Source organism: Trichomycterus rosablanca, chromosome 14 (assembly GCF_030014385.1).
Source record: "Trichomycterus rosablanca isolate fTriRos1 chromosome 14, fTriRos1.hap1, whole genome shotgun sequence".
NCBI lineage: Eukaryota > Metazoa > Chordata > Actinopteri > Siluriformes > Trichomycteridae > Trichomycterus > Trichomycterus rosablanca.
In genome coordinates this window covers 4,452,127-4,472,329 of record NC_086001.1, presented here as the reverse complement: position 1 = coordinate 4,472,329, position 20,203 = coordinate 4,452,127, and the positions used below count along the sequence as shown (strand labels likewise).

General features: G+C 40.5%; 2 protein-coding genes across 3 annotated transcripts in view; both read right to left on the bottom strand.

The window, feature by feature from the left end:
* Positions 1 to 285: 285 nt before the first annotated feature.
* tmem144a (transmembrane protein 144a) lies at positions 286 to 10,805 on the bottom strand. The gene is made up of 12 exons (XM_063008647.1): positions 10,629 to 10,805; positions 8,845 to 9,000; positions 7,073 to 7,195; positions 6,807 to 6,906; positions 5,897 to 5,977; positions 5,213 to 5,291; positions 4,519 to 4,595; positions 4,081 to 4,199; positions 3,396 to 3,515; positions 2,678 to 2,775; positions 2,134 to 2,187; positions 286 to 1,287 (listed from the first exon to the last, which is right to left on the bottom strand). Exons 2-12 carry the CDS (start codon positions 8,996 to 8,998, stop codon positions 1,204 to 1,206), a joined length of 1,089 nt encoding a protein of 362 aa, XP_062864717.1. The 5' UTR covers positions 8,999 to 9,000; positions 10,629 to 10,805; the 3' UTR covers positions 286 to 1,203.
* A 5,399-nt stretch (positions 10,806 to 16,204) lies between these two features.
* The window catches only part of gria2a (glutamate receptor, ionotropic, AMPA 2a), a 58,187-nt gene continuing 54,188 nt past the window's right edge, over positions 16,205 to 20,203 (bottom strand). Inside the window, exons 15-16 of one of the 2 annotated variants that reach the window (XM_063009047.1) lie at positions 17,980 to 18,229; positions 16,205 to 16,665 (exon numbers count right to left, since the gene is read on the bottom strand). In XM_063009047.1, coding sequence (XP_062865117.1) covers positions 17,984 to 18,229 — 246 coding nt within the window. In that variant the 3' untranslated portion in view covers positions 16,205 to 16,665; positions 17,980 to 17,983. The remainder of the gene's footprint in view (positions 16,666 to 17,979; positions 18,230 to 20,203) is intronic. The other variant, XM_063009048.1, reaches the window with a different exon arrangement.

Sequence of the window (20,203 nt, the reverse complement as noted above, 5' to 3'; positions counted from 1 at the left end):
TAGTGAATTGAAAACATATAAATTTGAAGAAAAGTTTGGATGGATGGATCGAAGGGAAGGCAATTAAAAAGAAGGGAGAGGAAGGAAAAAGAAGAAAGGAAGGATGATGTGTTTCATCAAAATTTTTCACTATATTCATTTAACTACAGGAAAGAATTTGGAAAAAGTGATGACGTGTAAAATACACTAGCCCACCAGTGCGACAGTGACAGGAGAGATATAACTGGAATGGGTTGAAAAGAAGAAAAAAAGCTAAAAATGAATAAACATCTAAATATTCTGATATTATGACGTGAATAAAAATATAAATTTATTGTGCTCACTTATTTAGTCTTTCTCCGCTGAAATTCAAATAAATCATCTTATGAATTATTAAAGTGCAACTAGAAAACGAGGCTCCTGCTGTAAACATGGTAGAAAAATGAGTTCAGAATGATCACAGTACATCGTTACATAGACTGGCACAAAAACAACTGACAGACGTACACGTTTTACCCTAAGGTACAGAGATATGACATTATTGCTCTTCTAGTTGTAGTACACTATAGGCAAAAAGTATGTGGCCATCGGATCTAAATACAGGTACTGGGATCAGATGTTTCAGCCACGTCCAGCCACACCCATTCCTAACAGATGCATAACAAAGCTGTACGCCTCCTACACTGTGGGAAATGAAACTGGAAATGTTCCAGTGTGATTGTGCCTATGTGTACAAAGTGAAAAAGCATTTGATGTGAATGGAGGAACTCCAGTGTCGTACACAGAGCCCCGAGCTCAACACCAAACAACTTTTGGATGAATCGGAATGCGAGCCAGGCCTTATCAAACATCAGTGACTGACTTTTGACCAAAGCTCCCTACTGACTAGGCAGAAATTCCCACACATACAGTCCAAAATCTTGTGGAAAGCGTAGCAGAAACGTAATAGCAGTAAAGACAAGGGGGGGGGGGGGGGGGGGGGGCGGGTAATGAGCGGGGGTCTCATGGTTTGGTGTCCACATTCTTTTAGCCATATAATGTACTTCACTTGTTCCTTAATAAAATATTTTTCCTTCATGATGTGTAAGTCTTTTTTCTGCTGTTAACAACCATAAATCCAGTAAGAATCAGAGGTATAAAATAGATTATAAGATTGTTAGAACAGATTTTAAATGTAGGATCTGGTTTGTTGTGTCGTCTCCCTCAGTCGGTGCAGGTGAGTGATCACAGTTTGGAGAAAGCAGTCAGTAACGCTCCAGTCAGAACCAGACAGAACGCCAGAACAAGCACCAGGTAATTCCTCAATCCCTGAAGAAAAACATCCATTTCATAAATATCAACAATCAATAGAGGAAAAAAAAAAAACAGATCAAAGAATCAGCTGTATAATGATAAACACATTAATTAATTTACTTATAAATTTTTGGGGGGGTTTATTTATTAGAATTTTAATGTCATGTTTTTTTTTTATGCATTTCCTCCCGATTTAGCACACTCAATTTGTCTTCCGCTGCTGAGGGATACCCGATTGCATCCTCTTCCAACACGTGCACAGCACCTCCTCTTCTCGTCCCTGCATTCTGCACAGGCGCCTCGTCCTTACACAGCATATGAAGATCCCACCCACCCACACATATAGTCCGATCCCCACCCTGCAGATACGGTGGCCAATTAGTATCTGCTGCAGGCACTGCCAATTATTTCCGCCAGATGGCGCCCAGCCGACCGGTGGCAATGCCGAGTTACGAACCGAAGAGTTCAGAATCTCGGTGCTGGTGTGCTCGCGGAATATCCCGCTGCGCCACCTGGGAGCTAATGTCATGTTTTACACAAGATTCATCAGTTCACATTTTTAATATCACACTCATGGACAATTTTGTATCTCCAATTCACCCCACTTACATGTTTTTGGACTGTGGGAGGAAACCGGAGCTCCCGGAGAAAACCCATGCAGGGGAGACGGGAAGAACATGCAAACTCCACACAGAAAGGACCCGGACCGCCCCACCTGGGGATCAAACCCAGGACCTTCTTGCTGTGAGGCGACAGTGCTACCCACTGAGCCACTGTGCCATCTTGTATTCATAAAACATATAAATTAAATGAAAAAAAATTAAGAGTTGTTCATTGAATCAATGAATAAAATGAAATTACCTTCACTTCTTTAAAAACCACAACACCCCAAACAGCAGCAATAAGTCCAGGGACCTGTTAACAAAAACAAGTGTAGCACTGACAAATCAACACACGTACATGATACTGTCATCACTGACGCTTACAAATACTTTCTCTGTCTCCGCCCCTCTGCCCACATTGGATACCATTTGTGTTCCATTTTGGTGAAAGAAGCTTCAAAATTGGGGTTTCTCATAACTGCTGCTGCCTCTACAGAGGCAAATTCATGCTGACAGTGGAAAGGGCCTTCCCTAAATTGTTGCTACAAAGTCAGAAGTATGTAATTTATTTTACTTTTGGCCGTACAGTGTTAACAGTGTATGTTCTGATTATAAAATCCTGTATTTGCTTATTGTCAGAGATAACACACTAAAGAAATGTTCATTTTTATTTGTTTGAGGATCATCAGGTGATTTCCTGCAATGTTCAGACGAGCACTGATGTTTTCGTTTGGCTGCCTGTTGTTTCCTTCTTGCTAGCAAGCCATAAATCTCATTCAAGTGAAAAGAAATGCACAACTTACCGTAGTGATGATGGGAAAGCTGACCACGGCGCTCAGGTAGTGATTGGCCAGGAACCAGCAGCATGTGGCCACACCCCACATGACCCCGGAAGCAAACGCTGCACAGGACGGAATAACTGGGTTTAGTGTGTGAACATATTGTGCTTCTCTCAGTACACTACCGCATTTGACCAAAAGTATGTGAGCAATCCAAACCAAAGGCATCAATATAGAGTTTTCTGTGGGAACTTGTGTCCCAAAAAGGACTTTCTCACTATTGATGTTCCAGTTTAGTCCAACAGTGATCACTTGGGTTGGGATTGGGGCTTTGTGCAGGTCACTATTATTCCTCGTCAAGCTTGACGAATCAAGTCTATAAGGACTTTGTGCAGAGGGGCAACGCACAGTTGTAGCCCAGTGGGTAAAGCTTTGGGCTATCAGTCGGAAGATTGCAGCCACTGTGGGGCCCTTGAGCAAGGCCCTTAACCCTGTCTGCTTTAGGGGCGCCATACAATGGCTGATCCTGCACTCTGACCCCAGCTTCCAAACAAACTGGGATAAGCAGAAAAATAATTGCATTGTACTGTACATTTGTATATGTATATATATTACAAATAAAGGCATTCGTCTTCTTCTAAAGTAGCAGAAACATCTGAACTCAAGAATTAGACGGGATGTCCACATACCTTTGACAACCATGTTTGTTCTACTTAAAATGCTCATCACATTCTTGTCTCACCTGGTAGTACAGCTCTGGGGAAAACTTGTGGTTTGTTCTTTTTAAAGGCGCAATAGATGAAGAAATACACAGTGCTGGTGAGAAAGATCCCACTGAACTGAGCAAAGACGTAATCCAGATCTGAAAAACACAAATAAATGAGTAGATTTAAGCAACAGATGATGAAATCCGTGATGTTACGCACGATTACAAACCACTTTGCTTTTATTTGTGTATAAAAACACTTGAACAAAAGCGCAATGAATGATTCATTTCAGCTGCTCCCAGTAGGGGGCGCCACGGCAGATAATTTACTTATTTACTATGATTTTAACGTCATGTTTTACACTTTGGTTACATTCATGACAGAAACGGTAGTTACTCGTTACACAAGATTCATCAGTTAACAAGTTCAATATCAAACACAATCATGGACAATTTAGTGCCTCCAATTCACCTGACTGCTCGTCTTTGGACTGTAGGAGCAAACCGGCGCTCCCGGAGGAAACCCACGCAGACACGGAGAACATGCAAACTCAACACAGAAAGGACTCGGGCGGCCCACCTTGGGATCAAACCCAGGACCCTCTTGTTGAGAATCGACTGTGCTACCCACCAAGCCCCAGCCTTTTGTGCATACCGTGTACATTTAGCCACAGAATTATATTCCACAAAATTAAACACTGATCTGGTGATCTGGTCTTACCGAACTGGCTGGCTTCACTGTATCTGGTGTCGTTATGGGCTGCACGGTTTTTAATGTAAAGCACCGGGATGAAAGATGAGCCGTAGAGGAGTCCCGCTACTACAGCCAGTCCAGATCCGCTGTCCAGGGAGAACAGAAGCGTTAGTTAGATAAACAAAACAAAACACATCAGAACAAAAGCAAAAATGCAGCACAGCTTCAGTAAGCCTGGTTCAATTGTTGATGCTAAATGTTGCCTTAACAGTTGATAAGATTAAAAAAGCAATATTACAAAATATATGCTCAAGCATTTGGACACTACTTTTTAATAAATGAGTTTGTGGCAACTGACCTCAAACGTACTGAGCATTTTCAGAATGTCAATTGGGAGCCTTATTGTCCAACATCAGTGCCCAACCTTTTATGTCTTTTATGGCTGTAGTTAATGTGTATACTTACACAAAGCGTTTGGTGCGAGGCTTTAACATGTCTACCCACGACACGTCGGTTAAGGCTTGAGTGTCGGAATTCAGTGTCTGCAAGAGAATCAACAGAACGGCACTTTGGAACAAGACTGTTCACTGGGATAAACAGGATTTAATATTTAATAGAGAACAACGGCCTTTTGTTTCCATATTGCCTAAATGGACTGATTTTTAGATTATTATTAGTGTTTGTCTGCAGTGTGGCAGCAGCATCTTCAGGTCCAGGTCAAGGATTTCAACTTGATCACCGCAAAACCTACGTTCGGTTTGTTTAGAGCATTCAGATTTGATCTTCCTTCGTATATTGAATCTCAACACACCTAGTCCTCAATTTTAGCTCATGGACAAATGACCTCACGTTCTCCTCAAGAATGTGTCCATCATACAGGTCATGATGAAGAAAAGCACTTCAGTACCGTCACAGTTGGTATGACGTGCTTCTGAGATGCTGTTTGAGCTTGTTGTTTGTGAATGACAGATGAGTGCTGCTGTTTCTTCTAGTTGGGAGTGGTTTCCTCCATGCTACCTTCCCAAGAGTCCTGGTTGTAACTTGTTTCTTTCATGTTGTGGACTCTTAAACACTGACTTCAGCTGAGCTGTTGTGATTTTCTGGGTCGTCCGGGGTGTGATCAAGACCCTGATCAAGATAGAGCGGTGGTAAAACATACCTGCTCTATTAGTAGTGGTGTTTCTTCAGATGATGCAGGCCTCTGAATGTCACTTTTGACAAAGAAAAACACGATTGCACTGTGTGAACAAGAAAATATGTGGTTAGGACTTTCAGAAAAGGGTAAAAACTACTGATTATCAGTCACTAAGTTAGGGAAGGCCCTATCCTGTTCCAGCATGACTGTGTCCCCGTGCACAAAGCAAGCTCTATTAAGTTAGACATGCTCTGACAGAGTGCTCAGGTGGTGCAGCAATACTGTACACTCTCTGACCACTGCCAACAGTATAGTGGTGCTACCAGACTAGCCAGGCATTCAAAGGACAAAATTGGTCGGGCTTGCAAAATGGGAGGGAGATTTGTTCAGGATTGCTGCCCCTTGCTGGGTCAACAGTAAGTAACAGAAAGTAACATGGTCCTGGCTGGCAGCTTCACACTTGTCGGAGAATGCGGTTGTGAGGCAGCTAGATGTCACCAAAGTGGACAAGGAAATAAAAAAAAACTAAACTGAAGTGGTATGGAGGAAATTTAGTGGTTTGTACAGAGCCCTGACCTCAACCCCACTGAACCCCACCTTTAGGATGAACTGGATGGTCGATAGCAAGCCATGCTGGGGTAAACTCCATATTTATGTCCATGGTTTTGAGGTGTCCAGATAATTTTGGTAATATAGTGAATGAGTTACCTGAGTAAACACAGCCCAGCTCCACAGTAATTGAGTGTCGGTTTGTCGACGGTCTCAGCTTCGATACCAAACCAGCCAAACCTGAGAACACGGCAGAAATCACAATGTGTGTATGTGAGCTTTCATAGAGACAGCTGAGGTCAAAAGTTTTAGGCTGTATTCAAAATAGCCTCCTACATACTGCTCACGTCATAACAGGGCCATAAATCAGTAATTCATATGCAATATGCGACCAAAGTTATTGTTTCCAGTACGAGAAAGATACCCAGATGATGAACTACTATTACTACTACTACAGTAATAACTATCTTTGTGCAGTACTTCATCCCATCATGCAAAATGTCCAGTTTCAACATTCCTAAAGGAGCGGAAACTTGGATTTGTTAAGGTGCCAATGCAGTATGGTTTGCTTTTGTTGCATACTCAATACTATACTGCATGGTAATACAGCGACCTGTATGCAGTCTGCAGTATATACTGAGTGCATTATGTAGTATACTATTTTAAACACCGCCAAAGACTTGTAAGGGACAAGTTGTTGTTTATTTCCATAACTGTTTTTCGGGCCACATAAATAAGGCTACTTTTACTGCACCCATTCATGAATGAACTGGTCTAATAACAGGAGCCTCTTTCTTAAAGGGCAGCCAATAAGCCTGTGTAAAGTTACTGGTTTTCTTTCCAGCCATGGTAAGAGACCAGTGCTGCATGTACTTTTTAATGGGCACAAAATAGCCCTGATTAAATATGTAACCTTGTTAAAAAGTATAATACACAGAGGAGCTGGCATGGTTTGGTTGAGGTTTGTAGTGTGTGTAGTGGCTGGTGTGTATGAAGATCTAGTCTGATGGCCGTTTATAAAGGGAATACAATTTCTGAACAATGTTAAACCACAGAAGCTTTAGCTTACCGTGAGCTGGCCCAGCCTATGAGAAGATTAAAGGAAGCCCATATTAAAAGGCCCAGACCCAGACCAATCGTCTTCACTATCGGCACCACTGTGATGTTACCTGCACAGTAAAACACATCCATATCACATGTACATCACTTGTTGGACATTCTTTTCCAAAACCGTAAACACTCATGTAAAGATGCCCCCCTTTTGGTGAGCCTATTTTTGATAAATAATAATAATAATAATAAAACATATCATGGTTTATCTTGAAATCATGTTACCTGTAGCCCAGATGGCGCCTCCCAGCATGGCCAGAGGCCAAAATTTTGGACTTTTTAAAATGAGGTTGACAATCAAAGACACCGTCCATATAGCTGCACACAGAACCCACTGAAAAAACATCCCTAAAATACAAACACACAGGTTTAAAAGAGCAAGCCAGGATTTATTAAATTATAGAGCTATTAAATACAGATCACACATGCACTGAGATCATTTTGGCATAACACTACCACCACCATCCACCAAATAATACAATCTTTGTTTTACATGACCATAAACCTCTACTGCAAAACTTTTTGGATTATGTTTAGAACAACAAACTTATATTGAACTTAAATATGCTGATTGCACTGCAGGATCTCTGTTCTTGTAGGTCTTTAAGCTCATGAAATCATGAAGCATGCTTAAAGAAGAAGAAGAACCTTTATTGTCATTATACTTGCGTACAACGAAATTTTGTTTGACACTCTCCGAAAGATAAAAAAGAAGAAGCAAACGTATTTACATAAGCATATGGATATTTACACAATAACCAGTACAATTTAAAAGTATGGATTTCAAGATAAATAATAAAATAAATTATGGGTGAATATGAATATATAAAGTGACTGTGCTATGTGGAGATACCAGTTCAGTTTCAGAAATGATGATTTTATGCTTGAGTGAGAGAATGGTTGTAAGAAGATGTGCAAATACGCAGTGTTCAAGTTCACAGTCTATGAGGTGTTGGGAGGGGTGATGGAGGCCACAGCTCTTGGGAAAAAGCTGTTTCTCAGTCTATTCGTGTGAGCAGGAATAGCTCTGTACCGCCTCCCAGATGGTAACAGGGAAAACAGATAGTTCCCAGAGTGTGTTGCAGCCTTACTGATGCTGTCGGCCTTGTTCTGTAAACGGCTGTTGTAAACACTGTCCAAGTTGGGGAGTTCGGTCTCGATTATACGTTCCGCCGCTCTGCCCACCCGACGTAGGTCCTTCCTCTCTGAGGCTGTGCAGCTGAGTACCACACAGTCATGCAGTTGGAGAGGACGCTCTCGATGGTGCTGCGGTAGAAGTTCACCAGGAGTTTTTGAGGAAGCTGAGCCTGTTTAAGCTTTCTCAGGAAACAGAGTCTTTGATGTGCTCTCATGTTCAGGTACGAGGTGTTCTGTGTCCATGTTAGATTGTTGGATATGTGGACCCCTAGGAATTTCACACTCTCCACACGTTCCACTACTCTTTGTTCTCCTGAAGTCCACGATGGTCTCCTTTGTCTTGGAGGTGTTAAGTACTAGGTCATTGACTTTGCACCATTCACCCAGACATTTCACCTCATCCCTGTAGGCACATTCATCACCATCTGTAATTAGGCCAACAATTGTGGTGTCGTCAGCAAATTTTATTATTGTGTTGGAGGTGTGGATTGGGGTGCAGTCGTGCGTGAACAGGGTGAAGAGCATGGGGCTCAGCACGCAGCCCTGCGGGGTACCGGTGTTCAGGATCAGAGTGGAGGAGGTGTGATGTCCTATCCTGAAACATTGTGGTCTGTCCGTGAGAAAGTCCAAAAGCACTTCGCACTGCTTATTTTCAAACCAGTATCTCTCCAGTGGTGGGCTAGTGTAACAGTCCGAGCGCTTGACCACTTGAGCGCCAAAAGGCAATCATAACGGGGTAAATAATTTCCCATAGGAATAAAAATTTTAAGCCCGTCTTATGTGGAGAGAGCACTATAATTATACTATAAAAAATAACTTTAATTTAGCCAAATCATTTTCACATTCAATTTGCAACTCACCATCTCCTGTGTCAATTTTCTTCACAGGGACAAAGTTGCTGCCGTAGAAGACGACGGAGACCGCACAGGACACAAAGCCATAGGTCAGATCAGTAGAATTCGTCGCATTAGAGGAAGCTCTGAGGAAGTGGGAAGGATCCCACAGTGACTCCATCTCTGTCAGTTTTTCATAGACACACACAAACAGATACACAAATCAAAAAGATATTTAGAGGAAGCCAAAGGATGCTTTCATCCCATGTCTGCTTCCACCTGTTCTGTATGGTGGAAGTATGATTGTATGCAATAATATATACACAGATCAGCCATAACATTAAAACCACCTCCTTGTTTCTACACTCACTGTACATTTTATCAGCTCCACTTACCATATAGAAGCACTTTGTAGTTCTACAATTACTGACTGTAGTTCATCTGTTTCTCTGCTTGCTTTGTTAGCCCCCTTTCATGCTGTTCTTCAATGGTCAGGACACCCACAGGACCACCACAGAGCAGGTATTATTTGGGTGGTGGATCATTCTCAGCACTGCAGTGACACTGACATGGTGGTGGTGTGTTAGTGTGTGTTGTGCTGGTATGAGTGGATCAGTCACAGCAGCGCTGCTGGAGTTTTTAAACACCTCACTGTCACTGCTGGACTGAGAATAGTCCACCAACCAAAAATATTCAGCCAACAGCGCCCTGTGGGCAGCATCCTGTGACCAGCATCCTGTGACCACTGATGAAGGTCTAGAAGATGAGCGACTCAAACAGCAGCAATAGATGAGCGATCGTCTCTGACTTTATATCTACAAGGTGGACCAACTAGGTAGGAGTGTCTAATAGAGTGGACAGTGAGTGGACACGGTATTTAAAAACTCCAGCAGCGCTGCTGTGTCTGATCCACTCATACCAGCACAACACACACTAACACACCACCACCACCAGGTCAGTGTCACTGCAATGCTGAGAATGATCCACCACCTAAATAATACCTGCTCTGTGGTGGTCCTGTGGGGGTCCTGACCATTGACGAATAGGATGAAAGCAGGTTAAATAGGTATGTAGAGAAATAGATGGACTACAGTCAGTAATTGTAGAACTACAAAGGATAAACAACGAGGTGGTTTTAATGTTTTGGCTGATCAGTGTATATATAAATAATTGAAGCAAGCTCTCGGACCAAACTACTTATATAATAACCAGTAAGAAATGAATCTAGAAGAAACCTGACAGTAGTTGTGGTGGTGCTTTACTGTGTACTGTGTGCAGCTTTGCTTGCACAAATATGATCTACACGAGTCCTGAGAAGGAAACCTAACCTGTGACCTTACCACAAATGTCTGAAGCAAACAACTATTACAGTTAGATGCAGTTTAAAAGCATTTTAGGTGCATTATAAAAAAGAGCTGTGGATTTATCATTTTATGAAACTTTTTCTCCCTAATTATCGTTAGTGCATATTTAAAATAGAAATATCAATTCAGTCACAGACAGACACAGTTGCAGAAATCTGTAAAGGTCCTTGCAGGTGTATGTAAACTTTTGACTTTTAAAGTTTATGTTTTATTGAAATAAAGATAGAAACAGGTCACAGTGTTCCGTACATCACACGCAGTTCAACTTTATCAACAAGGTTTGTATTATTAGAATAAAATTGTCTCTTATTTTCTTTTGTAGACGGGGAGACGTATTTTCAACTAGTATTTACGTGTTTATCAAACAACACAATCTAATAAAAAATCAAGGATAAAATGAATTGTACGGAACACTGTTTACTGTCGTTTATTGGCGATGCAGCTTACCTGTTAGAATACAAATGTAACGGCGCCGGCGGGTTCAGTTTCTCCAAACACTACACGCTTTTAATTACATCAGCTGCTATTCATTCGGAACAAAAATAAGAACATTTAAAGTGCAGATAAAGCAAAACTTCAGCTAAATTTAAGTAAAAAAAACAACCCTCTTCCGTACAGAGCGAGTCAGCTGACCGCTGTAGGTTATCACGTGATGCACAATGTATCGTCTTGGCTTGTGGTCATAGCAATGTCGGGGCGGCTCCTTATTTATTAGTTTTCTTTTTAGTTTATATATATATAAACTTATTATAAGAAATGTAGTGAACCACAATAGTTATTTAATAATATATTGGGACTAACATAGCAGGAATAAAAAGGTTAATAGTTTGCTCTCACTTTTGATTAGACTACAGGAGGTTGTAGTCCAATCCAGCCTTCAAAAACTACATTTCCCCTAAGCAACGCGTTTCTCTCTTAGCAAGCGATCGTTCACTTTCATTGTGTCAAGATTAATTACAGTCTCAGTAACAAAACATTGACAAAACAAATATTTAATTAAATAATGTGTATATGTGTGTATAAATAATTAATATATAATTCTATATGTTATTTTATATATACAGTGGCATAGAGGTAACTTCTGTTTAGGGCAGTTGTAGCCTAGCGGTTAAGGTACTGGACTAGTAATCCAAAGGTCACTGGTTCAAGCCCCACTGCTTCTAGGTTGCCACTGTTGCACCCTTGAGCAAGCCCCTTAACCCTCAATTGCTTAGGTAATATACTGTCACAGTACTGTAAGTTGCTTTGGATAAAAGCGTCTGCTAAATGCTGAAAATGTAAATGTATTTATAAAATGGCAAGCAGGGCCTGTATTTGATTCCTTGGTCAGGCAACTTGTTTGTTTGGAGTTTGTTTAATCTCCCTGTGTTCACATGGGTTTCCTACCACAAGTCCAAAGACATGCCGCAAAGTCAATTGGAGCTAATAAATCTTGTGTGTTCATTTTTTCGTTCATTCACAACAATTAATGACATACAACTAGTGTGGAATATTTTTCCAGAATATCAGTATAACTAAAAGTCTACCTTAATTGGACCTACTGTCATTTTTAAATAAATCCTGTAATCAGTGTGAAACAAGAGTATATTGATGTGATTTTTGTGTAAGGACGATGAATATGAAACTATGGTTCTGCAGTGTTAAATTCATATCATTTTTCATTTTCAGTTTACACCTCAGCTTGATTGATGAGATAGATGAATGTGTAATTAGCTGGTCAGGCTAATAAGGAAGTGAGCACAGCATGGAGAAACTGGACTGCTGAGCTGCAGCTGCTATGCCAGTCTGTTTGCCCAGTGGCTTTATCTTGCATATGTGTTTGTATGTGTGGTCAAAATACCAAAAAACAACCTGTATGTGCATGTGTTTCAGAACCCCATTTTCCCAGTTTGGATTGTTATTAATGTCTCAGTGTTCAGAAATGATCAGAACAATACTGAAAATAAAACATAAACGCAAATAAACAATTGGAGGTTTAAAAAGCCGCTGTCGCAGAAGTTGCACAACTGTATTTTGTAGTGAAAAAGTAGTGAAAGCAAAAGCACCTATAGTTCAGCCTTTTGTTTGATTCATCCCAAACCAGCTGGATGGGGTTCAAGTCTGCTCATTGAGGGGATGGCCGAAGCCCTGCAACCCTGATTAGGATAAAGTGGTTGATGAAAATGAAATAAGAGTAAAAGTGGGTGGTCAGTTGGTGCTCCTCCACTGCCTCTCTGGATCAACTTATCTCCATCCCTTTTCTGTGTATGCAAAGAAAGACAAAGACTGCCGTCAGTTTCTTAGCCTGTTTATTCCAAAAGTCCAAAAAATAAAGCAGTCAGTCCACGTTCCTTTTATAAAATCTCCTCCATGTTGAGCTTCATCGAGACACTCCAGCTGAAAAGTTACTTGTTATCCGAGTCTGTGTGTGTCCGTGTAATCGTGCATACATATCAGGCAGTTCTTCATAACTACCAGCTTTCCAAGTCAACTCTGTATGTGTGTGTGTGTGTGTTCTTAACAATTACAGATTGGAGTTACACATGGACAGTCTCTGCTTGTATATACAACATACATACTGTATATAGAAAACAAATGGACTGCAGTTACACAGCATGGCATAGAAAAAACGGTGCTCGGCATAGAAGTGTAATACCCTTATTCATAACATAATTATTATATAATATCTGTACTAATATTTTCTCTCATATACTCTTCAGATTTACTAGGGTCTACTTGTCTAAAATCAGTCTCTTCACTTTCACCATTTTCAATCTTTTTTTGAAAACAAAAATCAAACTAAAGGTTCTCATGCGTTTTACAGTAAGACTGCATATAATAGTGCATGTCACTAAATGTACAATAGGTTTAAACGAAAGAATAAAAATCAGATTTATAAAAGAGAAATTACGTGAGTCCTTCTGTATTCCCACACATACACTATCATACACTGTATAGTATTTTGGCACTACACTATTTGGCATTTAGAAAAAAAGGCTAGCTAATGGAAGTTTTGTTTACTCAAACTTCTTCCAGTGGTAAATGTGATTGTGATTGGTTATGTCAAGTGTTGGAAATGGCGGAGTAATTAAATATAGTGATAAAATGTTGGTAATATGTGATTTTTTTGTCCAAATCAATGTAAATGAACATTCTACTAGTTAGCTACTAAATGATTAGAAATAGCAGCTAATACTGAAACCAGGCATTATAATGAATTCATGATACGGAAACCTGCAAAAGTGCAAGTCCCAGCTGAAAAGTTGACAGTCTGTGATAATAATACTGTTGTTTGTGGTTTTTATTACAAAATATAACTAGCGTAACACACTGCTAATTTGCCTCTTTTGTCATAGACAGCCTAAGGATCGACATGTAATCAAGAAAATGTACCAACGTGAATGGCAGGTTTGTGTTTGCATACACCTTTTAAAATAAGCACATATGAGTTGCATGTGTAAAGTCGCTGGCTTACATAAGTTTAACCTACAGAGAAAAATGATACACTTTGTTTTCCATGAAGTATCCATGACCAGACAGTAGGCATCACTGTTACAGCAGCAAGACTGTAAAACTCTATCCAGCCCTTCATGTCTGACACTGTAAATGAAGTCTGCCCGACCTGGCATGTGGCATCACAGAGACTACGAGTGCCTGCTTAAGCGTATGACTGTGTGTATTTGATCTAACATAACCAATCACAATCACTAAGGAAAGGTTTGGGTTTAAAACTTCCATGATGGTAAACATTCTAGCAGGGTTATTATACATTAGGCCTACAAGAGTTATCATTTATTCATAGCTTATCATCATGGGTCCTGTGATGAAGTGTTCTGCATGTCCGTATTTTTGTACCGATGACAATAAAACTACTGCTTGCATCGTAAACGAAACAATTAAAAAGAACAACCGTATCTGACAAATTAACATCACATTTTTTACAACTTAAACTGTAGAGGAGCAAATGCAACAGAAAGATTTTTTCCAGTCAACCGTAACATCAAAAAGACAAAAGTATATAATATATATTTACAATTCAATGTTCAATAGATATTTTCAATATATAATTCATGTAACAGTAGTAAACAATTCAGCTCGAACACTGCACCTACTTTAAATGAACTTGTTTGGCTTGAAAACATTTAAAACATATTTTTTTACAATGGAAGGAGGCTCATTGCCGTCGTTTCTCTTTTTCAAAAATAACCCAGAAAAGTTTTTTCCTTTTTTTGATATTTCATGTTTAAACGAAACAAAATCACACCAGATGCAGATGAGTCGAGTGTGCTTGTGTTCATTAGAATCGAGAATCCAAAAACATGTTTAGTATGAAAAATGGTAAGAGGAACAGAAGACTGGAGGCGTGTGTGTGTAATTAAATACGAGTCGTGATGGTGTGGTACATGTGCACGTGTAAACCGAAATTCTTTTGCATCTGTAAATTTTTCTGTGTGTATGTACATGTGTATGTGTGTATGTATGTATGTATGTATGTGTGTGTGTGTGTGTGTGTGTGTGTGTGTGTGTGTGTTTGTGTGTTATGTGTGTGTAAGCTGATGGCTTTTTGTTTCTGTAAGTGCTTGCATGTACAGTTACTATACAGACAGGTGTATATTAATATTTGCATGTAGGTAAATATTTGTGTAAGCCAAATTTTTGGACAACAGGATGCTCTATTATTTTCTGTTACTGGTGCACCAATAATGTACAGCTGGTCAAATTAAGTTGGTTGGCTTAGTTTTAAATCTGCACAACTAATATACTACAACAACTCTAATAACCTGTATAACTAACCATTCGGACTCGAAAGCGGCCCTGAATATTCTGTAATAACTCTTGCTAAGATGAAGCAATCTGAACAAAACAACAGTTTGTGCTCCTCAGGTGCAATGTGCTCCTCAGTATGTGGAGCTTAGAACATGCCCACGTCGAAGTAATGAGGTAGGTGCCACACAGCCGACATACCCCGTACCCCGTCACTCCACTTCTCATCAGGATGGAGGTGTGCAGTATTGAGCAGAGTGTCTTTATGGTGCGAACCTATTGGGTCACCAATTCGTTTAAGTGACTTAAACGTGAATTTAGGAAGAAATACTGTGGAAGATTTGAAGGAAAACATCCAATGTGAAATTTCTGCTATTCCACCCAATATGCTTGCCGATACGTTCAGGAACATGAAGCGCCAAGTCCAAATGTGTCTGGCAGAAAACCGAGGTCACTTCCAACATCAATTACACATGTCAAGGTATGTAGTGGAATTTTTGGTTCAGATTGCTTCATCCTAACGGGAGTTACAACAGAATATTTGGGGACTCTTTCAAGTGAATCTCCCTATATAATATGTGGCTAAAAGTATGTGGTCACCTAAACAACTTGTTTGTTTATTAGGATTTTAACGTCATGTTTTACACTTGCACGTCTTTGGACTGTGTGAGGAAACTGGAGCTCCCGGAGGAAACCGGAGCGAACACGGGGAGAACATGCAAACTTAACACAGAAAGGACCCGGACCGCTCCACCTGGGGATCGAACCCAGGACCTTCTTGCTGTGAGGCGAAAGTGCTACCCACCGAGCCACCGTTCCGTTGAACCATTAATTGTAATTATGCAGAAATGAATCATTTATATGTTACATTAAATAAAACTTTGGTATAAACAGAGCTAGAAAATCTTCACCTTAAGAACAATCATACACTGTAGCATTGGGAGATGGGCTAATTATTTACTTGCTACAAGGTTATAATTTAAACTAGCATTTATATATGATGCTAAGTGTTAGCACAAGCTTACAACAGTGTTAACTGATAGACTACTCACAGTGCTGGTGTAGCACGGCTACGGTTTCACTGGAGTGGATGATGTAAAAACTTATATAGTGACAATGAAATTATATATAAATTATATAGAAACACAGTTTCCTGATATGCTATTTATGATAAAGTTTTGCAAACTAAGTGAGAGTTACATTAAAAAACTGCAGGTCCTGTGATTTACTGGCTATTATTTACACAACTGGACATATATTGAGGAAAAAAGTGCCCCAAAAAAGCTTTTATCCAATTATACTCCCAAATTATACTCACTAAGTAACAGTTAATGTATCGCTAATATATTGTGATATGTTTATTGATATGGTTTCATGCTATCAGGCTCAGCTCATGTTGCAGGACCTGCTAGTGCAGAAAAGCATCTTGTAGTCCAGAAAAGGTGGCACATGTAGATATGTACATGTAGATATGTATGTATATGTGGATATGTATACATTAGTTGTTAGTAAGAGTGTGTATGAACATGTGTCTGTGTATGAACATGTGTGTGTGTAGTGTTTGTGTGTAAGGCACTCAGGACAGCTCGCTCACGTTGAGGGGCATTGCCATGCCTGATCTCAAGTAGGGCACAGCGGGCACGGCTTTCGAGAAATCCGGAGTCAGCACTCTTCCGTTCTCCCCTATACTGCCAGTTATAGACAGCCTGGCCTTTGTGCGCATGGCCTCAGTGAACGTCATCTACACACACACACACACACACAACCAGCAAAAAGGGATGTGCATGTGCGACGAATACAAATGAGGATACGTAAAAAGATGAAAAACGCATAACACACCAACAAATAGGAAACAAAATGGACAACAGATGCAGGAAACACAAACACACACACACACACACACACACACACACAGGAAAAGAAAGAGAAGAAGAGTAGCAGTTAATTTGATGTTAAACCTGCACTGTGAGATATTGCTCTATACAGATGTGGTATACGGCAGATGGGGTGGAGAATGATTGACAGCTAATGGGTTCGTCTCGAGGCGCAATGGCACGTCTAGGTATTTATATCTCAGGCGCCAGTCCATAAAAAACACCAGAGACTGATGATGGCACAAATGTGCAAAAGGAGACTTAACGTGTCGTCTATTGAACCTCTCATCGATTTTTCTGTTCTCGTTTCAGCTGATTCACATTAATTCTGTTTTAAAGAAAAGATGTACCAAACATCCACCCAACCATCAATCTGACCACCCATCCATCCATCCAACCATCATCTATCTATCCATCCATCCACTCAACCATTCATCCATCCATCCACCCATCCATCATTTATCCATCCATCCATCTATCCATCCACCCATTCATACATCCATTCAGTCTTTCATCCATTCAGTCTTTCATCCATCCATCCATCCATCCACCCATCCATCATTTATCCATCCATCCATCTATCCATCCATCCATTCATACATCCATTCAGTCTTTCATCCATTCAGTCTTTCATCCATCCATCCATCTACCCATCCATCCATCAATCCATCCATCTACCCATCAATCCATCCATCCATCTAGCCATCCATCCATCAATTCATCCATCCATCCATCTACCCATCCATCCATCCATCTACCCATCCATCCATCAATCCATCCATTCATTCATCAACTATCATCTACCCATCCATCCATCCAGCCATCCATCCATCCATCTACCCATCCATCCATCAATCCATCCATTAATCCAACCATCCATCAATCCATCCATTCATCAACTATCATCTACCCATCCATCCATCCATCCATCCAGCCACCCACCTATCCATCCATCCATCCATCCATCTATCCTCAAATTCCTCTGTCCCTCCATGCACCCATACTAAATTACCAATTGTATCTCTAGTACCGTCACCGCTCAGTAGACACCAAAATCATGTACATTCTTTCTTCATTCTTTCACAAATGAGCAGCGATGAATGCGACGACGATGAAGCGACTGATCAACCAAACACCAACAAACGATGAAAGGAAAAGAAAGAACATTCCTCCATTCCTACCCCACTAGATCTTAACACTCTCCAGCCCATACACGTTGTACCCTTCCTTATAAGTGGCAAAATTCTGAGAATTCTGCGAGGAAGGGGGGGGGTTTAGGGCCTGAGTCTTGGCAACCTTCAAGCGCTTTGCCTCGGCGCGCGACTTGTAGCAGAACTCCACCAGCGCCACCAGCATGGCCAGCCCCAGGCCGCCCACCAGGATATAGAAGACTCCTGCCACGTTGCTCAAGCTCAGTGCACTCGTCTTCTCCTGTGTATCAAGGGTGCAAAGGACAGAGGTCAGGAAGGTCACAGAGAAAGGGCTAAAGTATAGCAATATAGCATAGCAACATACGCTAACTTGAAAGACATTAGCAAACTACAGAGAAATGTGTCTGCGGGTGTGTGTGTGTGTAAATTACTGTAGATAGATTACTGTGTGTTAGCATGTTTAAGCTTTTTAGAGTGTGTAAACATTTTGAATACGACACAAAAAGGACACAGAAGAATGCAAGCAGTGCCGGTCCAACCTATCTTGCTTCCCTAAATGAGATTCAAGGCCCCAATACTTGCTCATATGCAGACACTAAATGAACAAAATAAGCAACAGGACTAAAAAGAGCAACTAAAAATGATCCAAATCGAGGGTGCCCAATGTGTGCCATAAATTCCAGCTTTGTGATGATCAAGATTTTGTTCTACTGTATTATATTTTATAAGGGACTAAATCTGGAAAACCGAATGTCCAGTCCGGTTGTTTACAATTCCCACGAGAGGTGTACCAAGACCAGTAGTTCAGTAATTGTCCACTAGCTGGCGCACATCTCTCTGTTTACATGAGTGATAGACTTTATTTTGTCAGAAGGCTCATCTTGTTCTCGCCTTTATCTCTGTGTTTTATGCTTCATTTTTGGAAGTTCTAGTGCTTAAGTTACGCACCAGCGCTGCTCCAGTAGCCACCAGCAGTGCTTCAGATTCAGAAGAATAGAAACTCAGTCACTTTACGATCATGGCAAAAAAAACTCCTCCACCACACAAAGTAAATGAAATTTCTCCCCAGTAGTACACTTAACCAATTTTAATATTTATTTACAGGTTTTACATGACATATTTACAGATCTATTTATGTTGTTCTTTTTACTGTTTATAGTATGTGCATGTTTAGCACTTTTGTGGACCTTAGTGCTGTGTTTTTGTATATTACCTCACTGTTTCAAACAATTACATTTTACGAACCGGTGCTTCCCCCTTTTAGTCTGTTAAATCGAGGTACATCTGTATATATATAGATCATACATAAGATTACAAAAATTAAAATGCAAATCGAATGGCAAGAAGTAAAGTGTCACCCCTTAAGCCACACCCAATGCTAACAGATGAACATTTTCATTAACCACTTTATCCTGGTAAAGGTTGTAGTGGAAACACTTGGGCGCGAGGCGGGAATACCCTGGACAGTGTGCCAATCCATCACAGGGCTTCGGTCATTTATTTATTTATTTGGATTTTAATGTCATGTTTTACACCTTGGTTACATTAATGACTCATCAGTTCAAGTTTAATATCAAACACAGTCACGGACAATTTTATATCTCTAATTCACCTCACTTGCACGTCTTTAGACTGTGGGAGGATATCGGAGCTCCCGGAGGAAACCCACACAGAAAGGACCCGGACCGCTCCACCTGGAAATCAAACCCAGGACCTTCTTGCTTTGAGGCGACAGTGCTACCCAGGTGAGGGTGTAATAGACCTCAGTACCACCCAAGTGCAGGGGTATAACGTCAATTATATAACATGAGAAATGCCTTCTTCTATATCACTGTCCACAATGACAATTGTCAGCTGTAGTGTGAACAAACTCCAGTTGTTTGCTTACAGCCCTGATTTAAACCCCAGTCACATTAAATTCTATTGTGAGCTATTAAATCTATTGTGAGACATCCTTCTCGTCCAACATCGCCGCCTGATTTTACTAATTTATTTATTTGGTTATTCTTGATTGAATGGGTACGAATTTGCCATGACACCCTCCTAAATCTGGTGAAAAGCCTTCCTAGAAGATTGGAGGCTGTTCTAAATGCAGAGTGGCGCAGAGCTTTTCCGAGTGAAATATTGTTACGCTTGATGTGTAATGGATTTATTAATAATGCAGTATACGGCATTATTATGGGGGGCGTGTGCAGGAAGGACTGGCACTGAATGCAAGAGTACAACAGGTAAAAGACAAGAGGTGTGCGTGTGC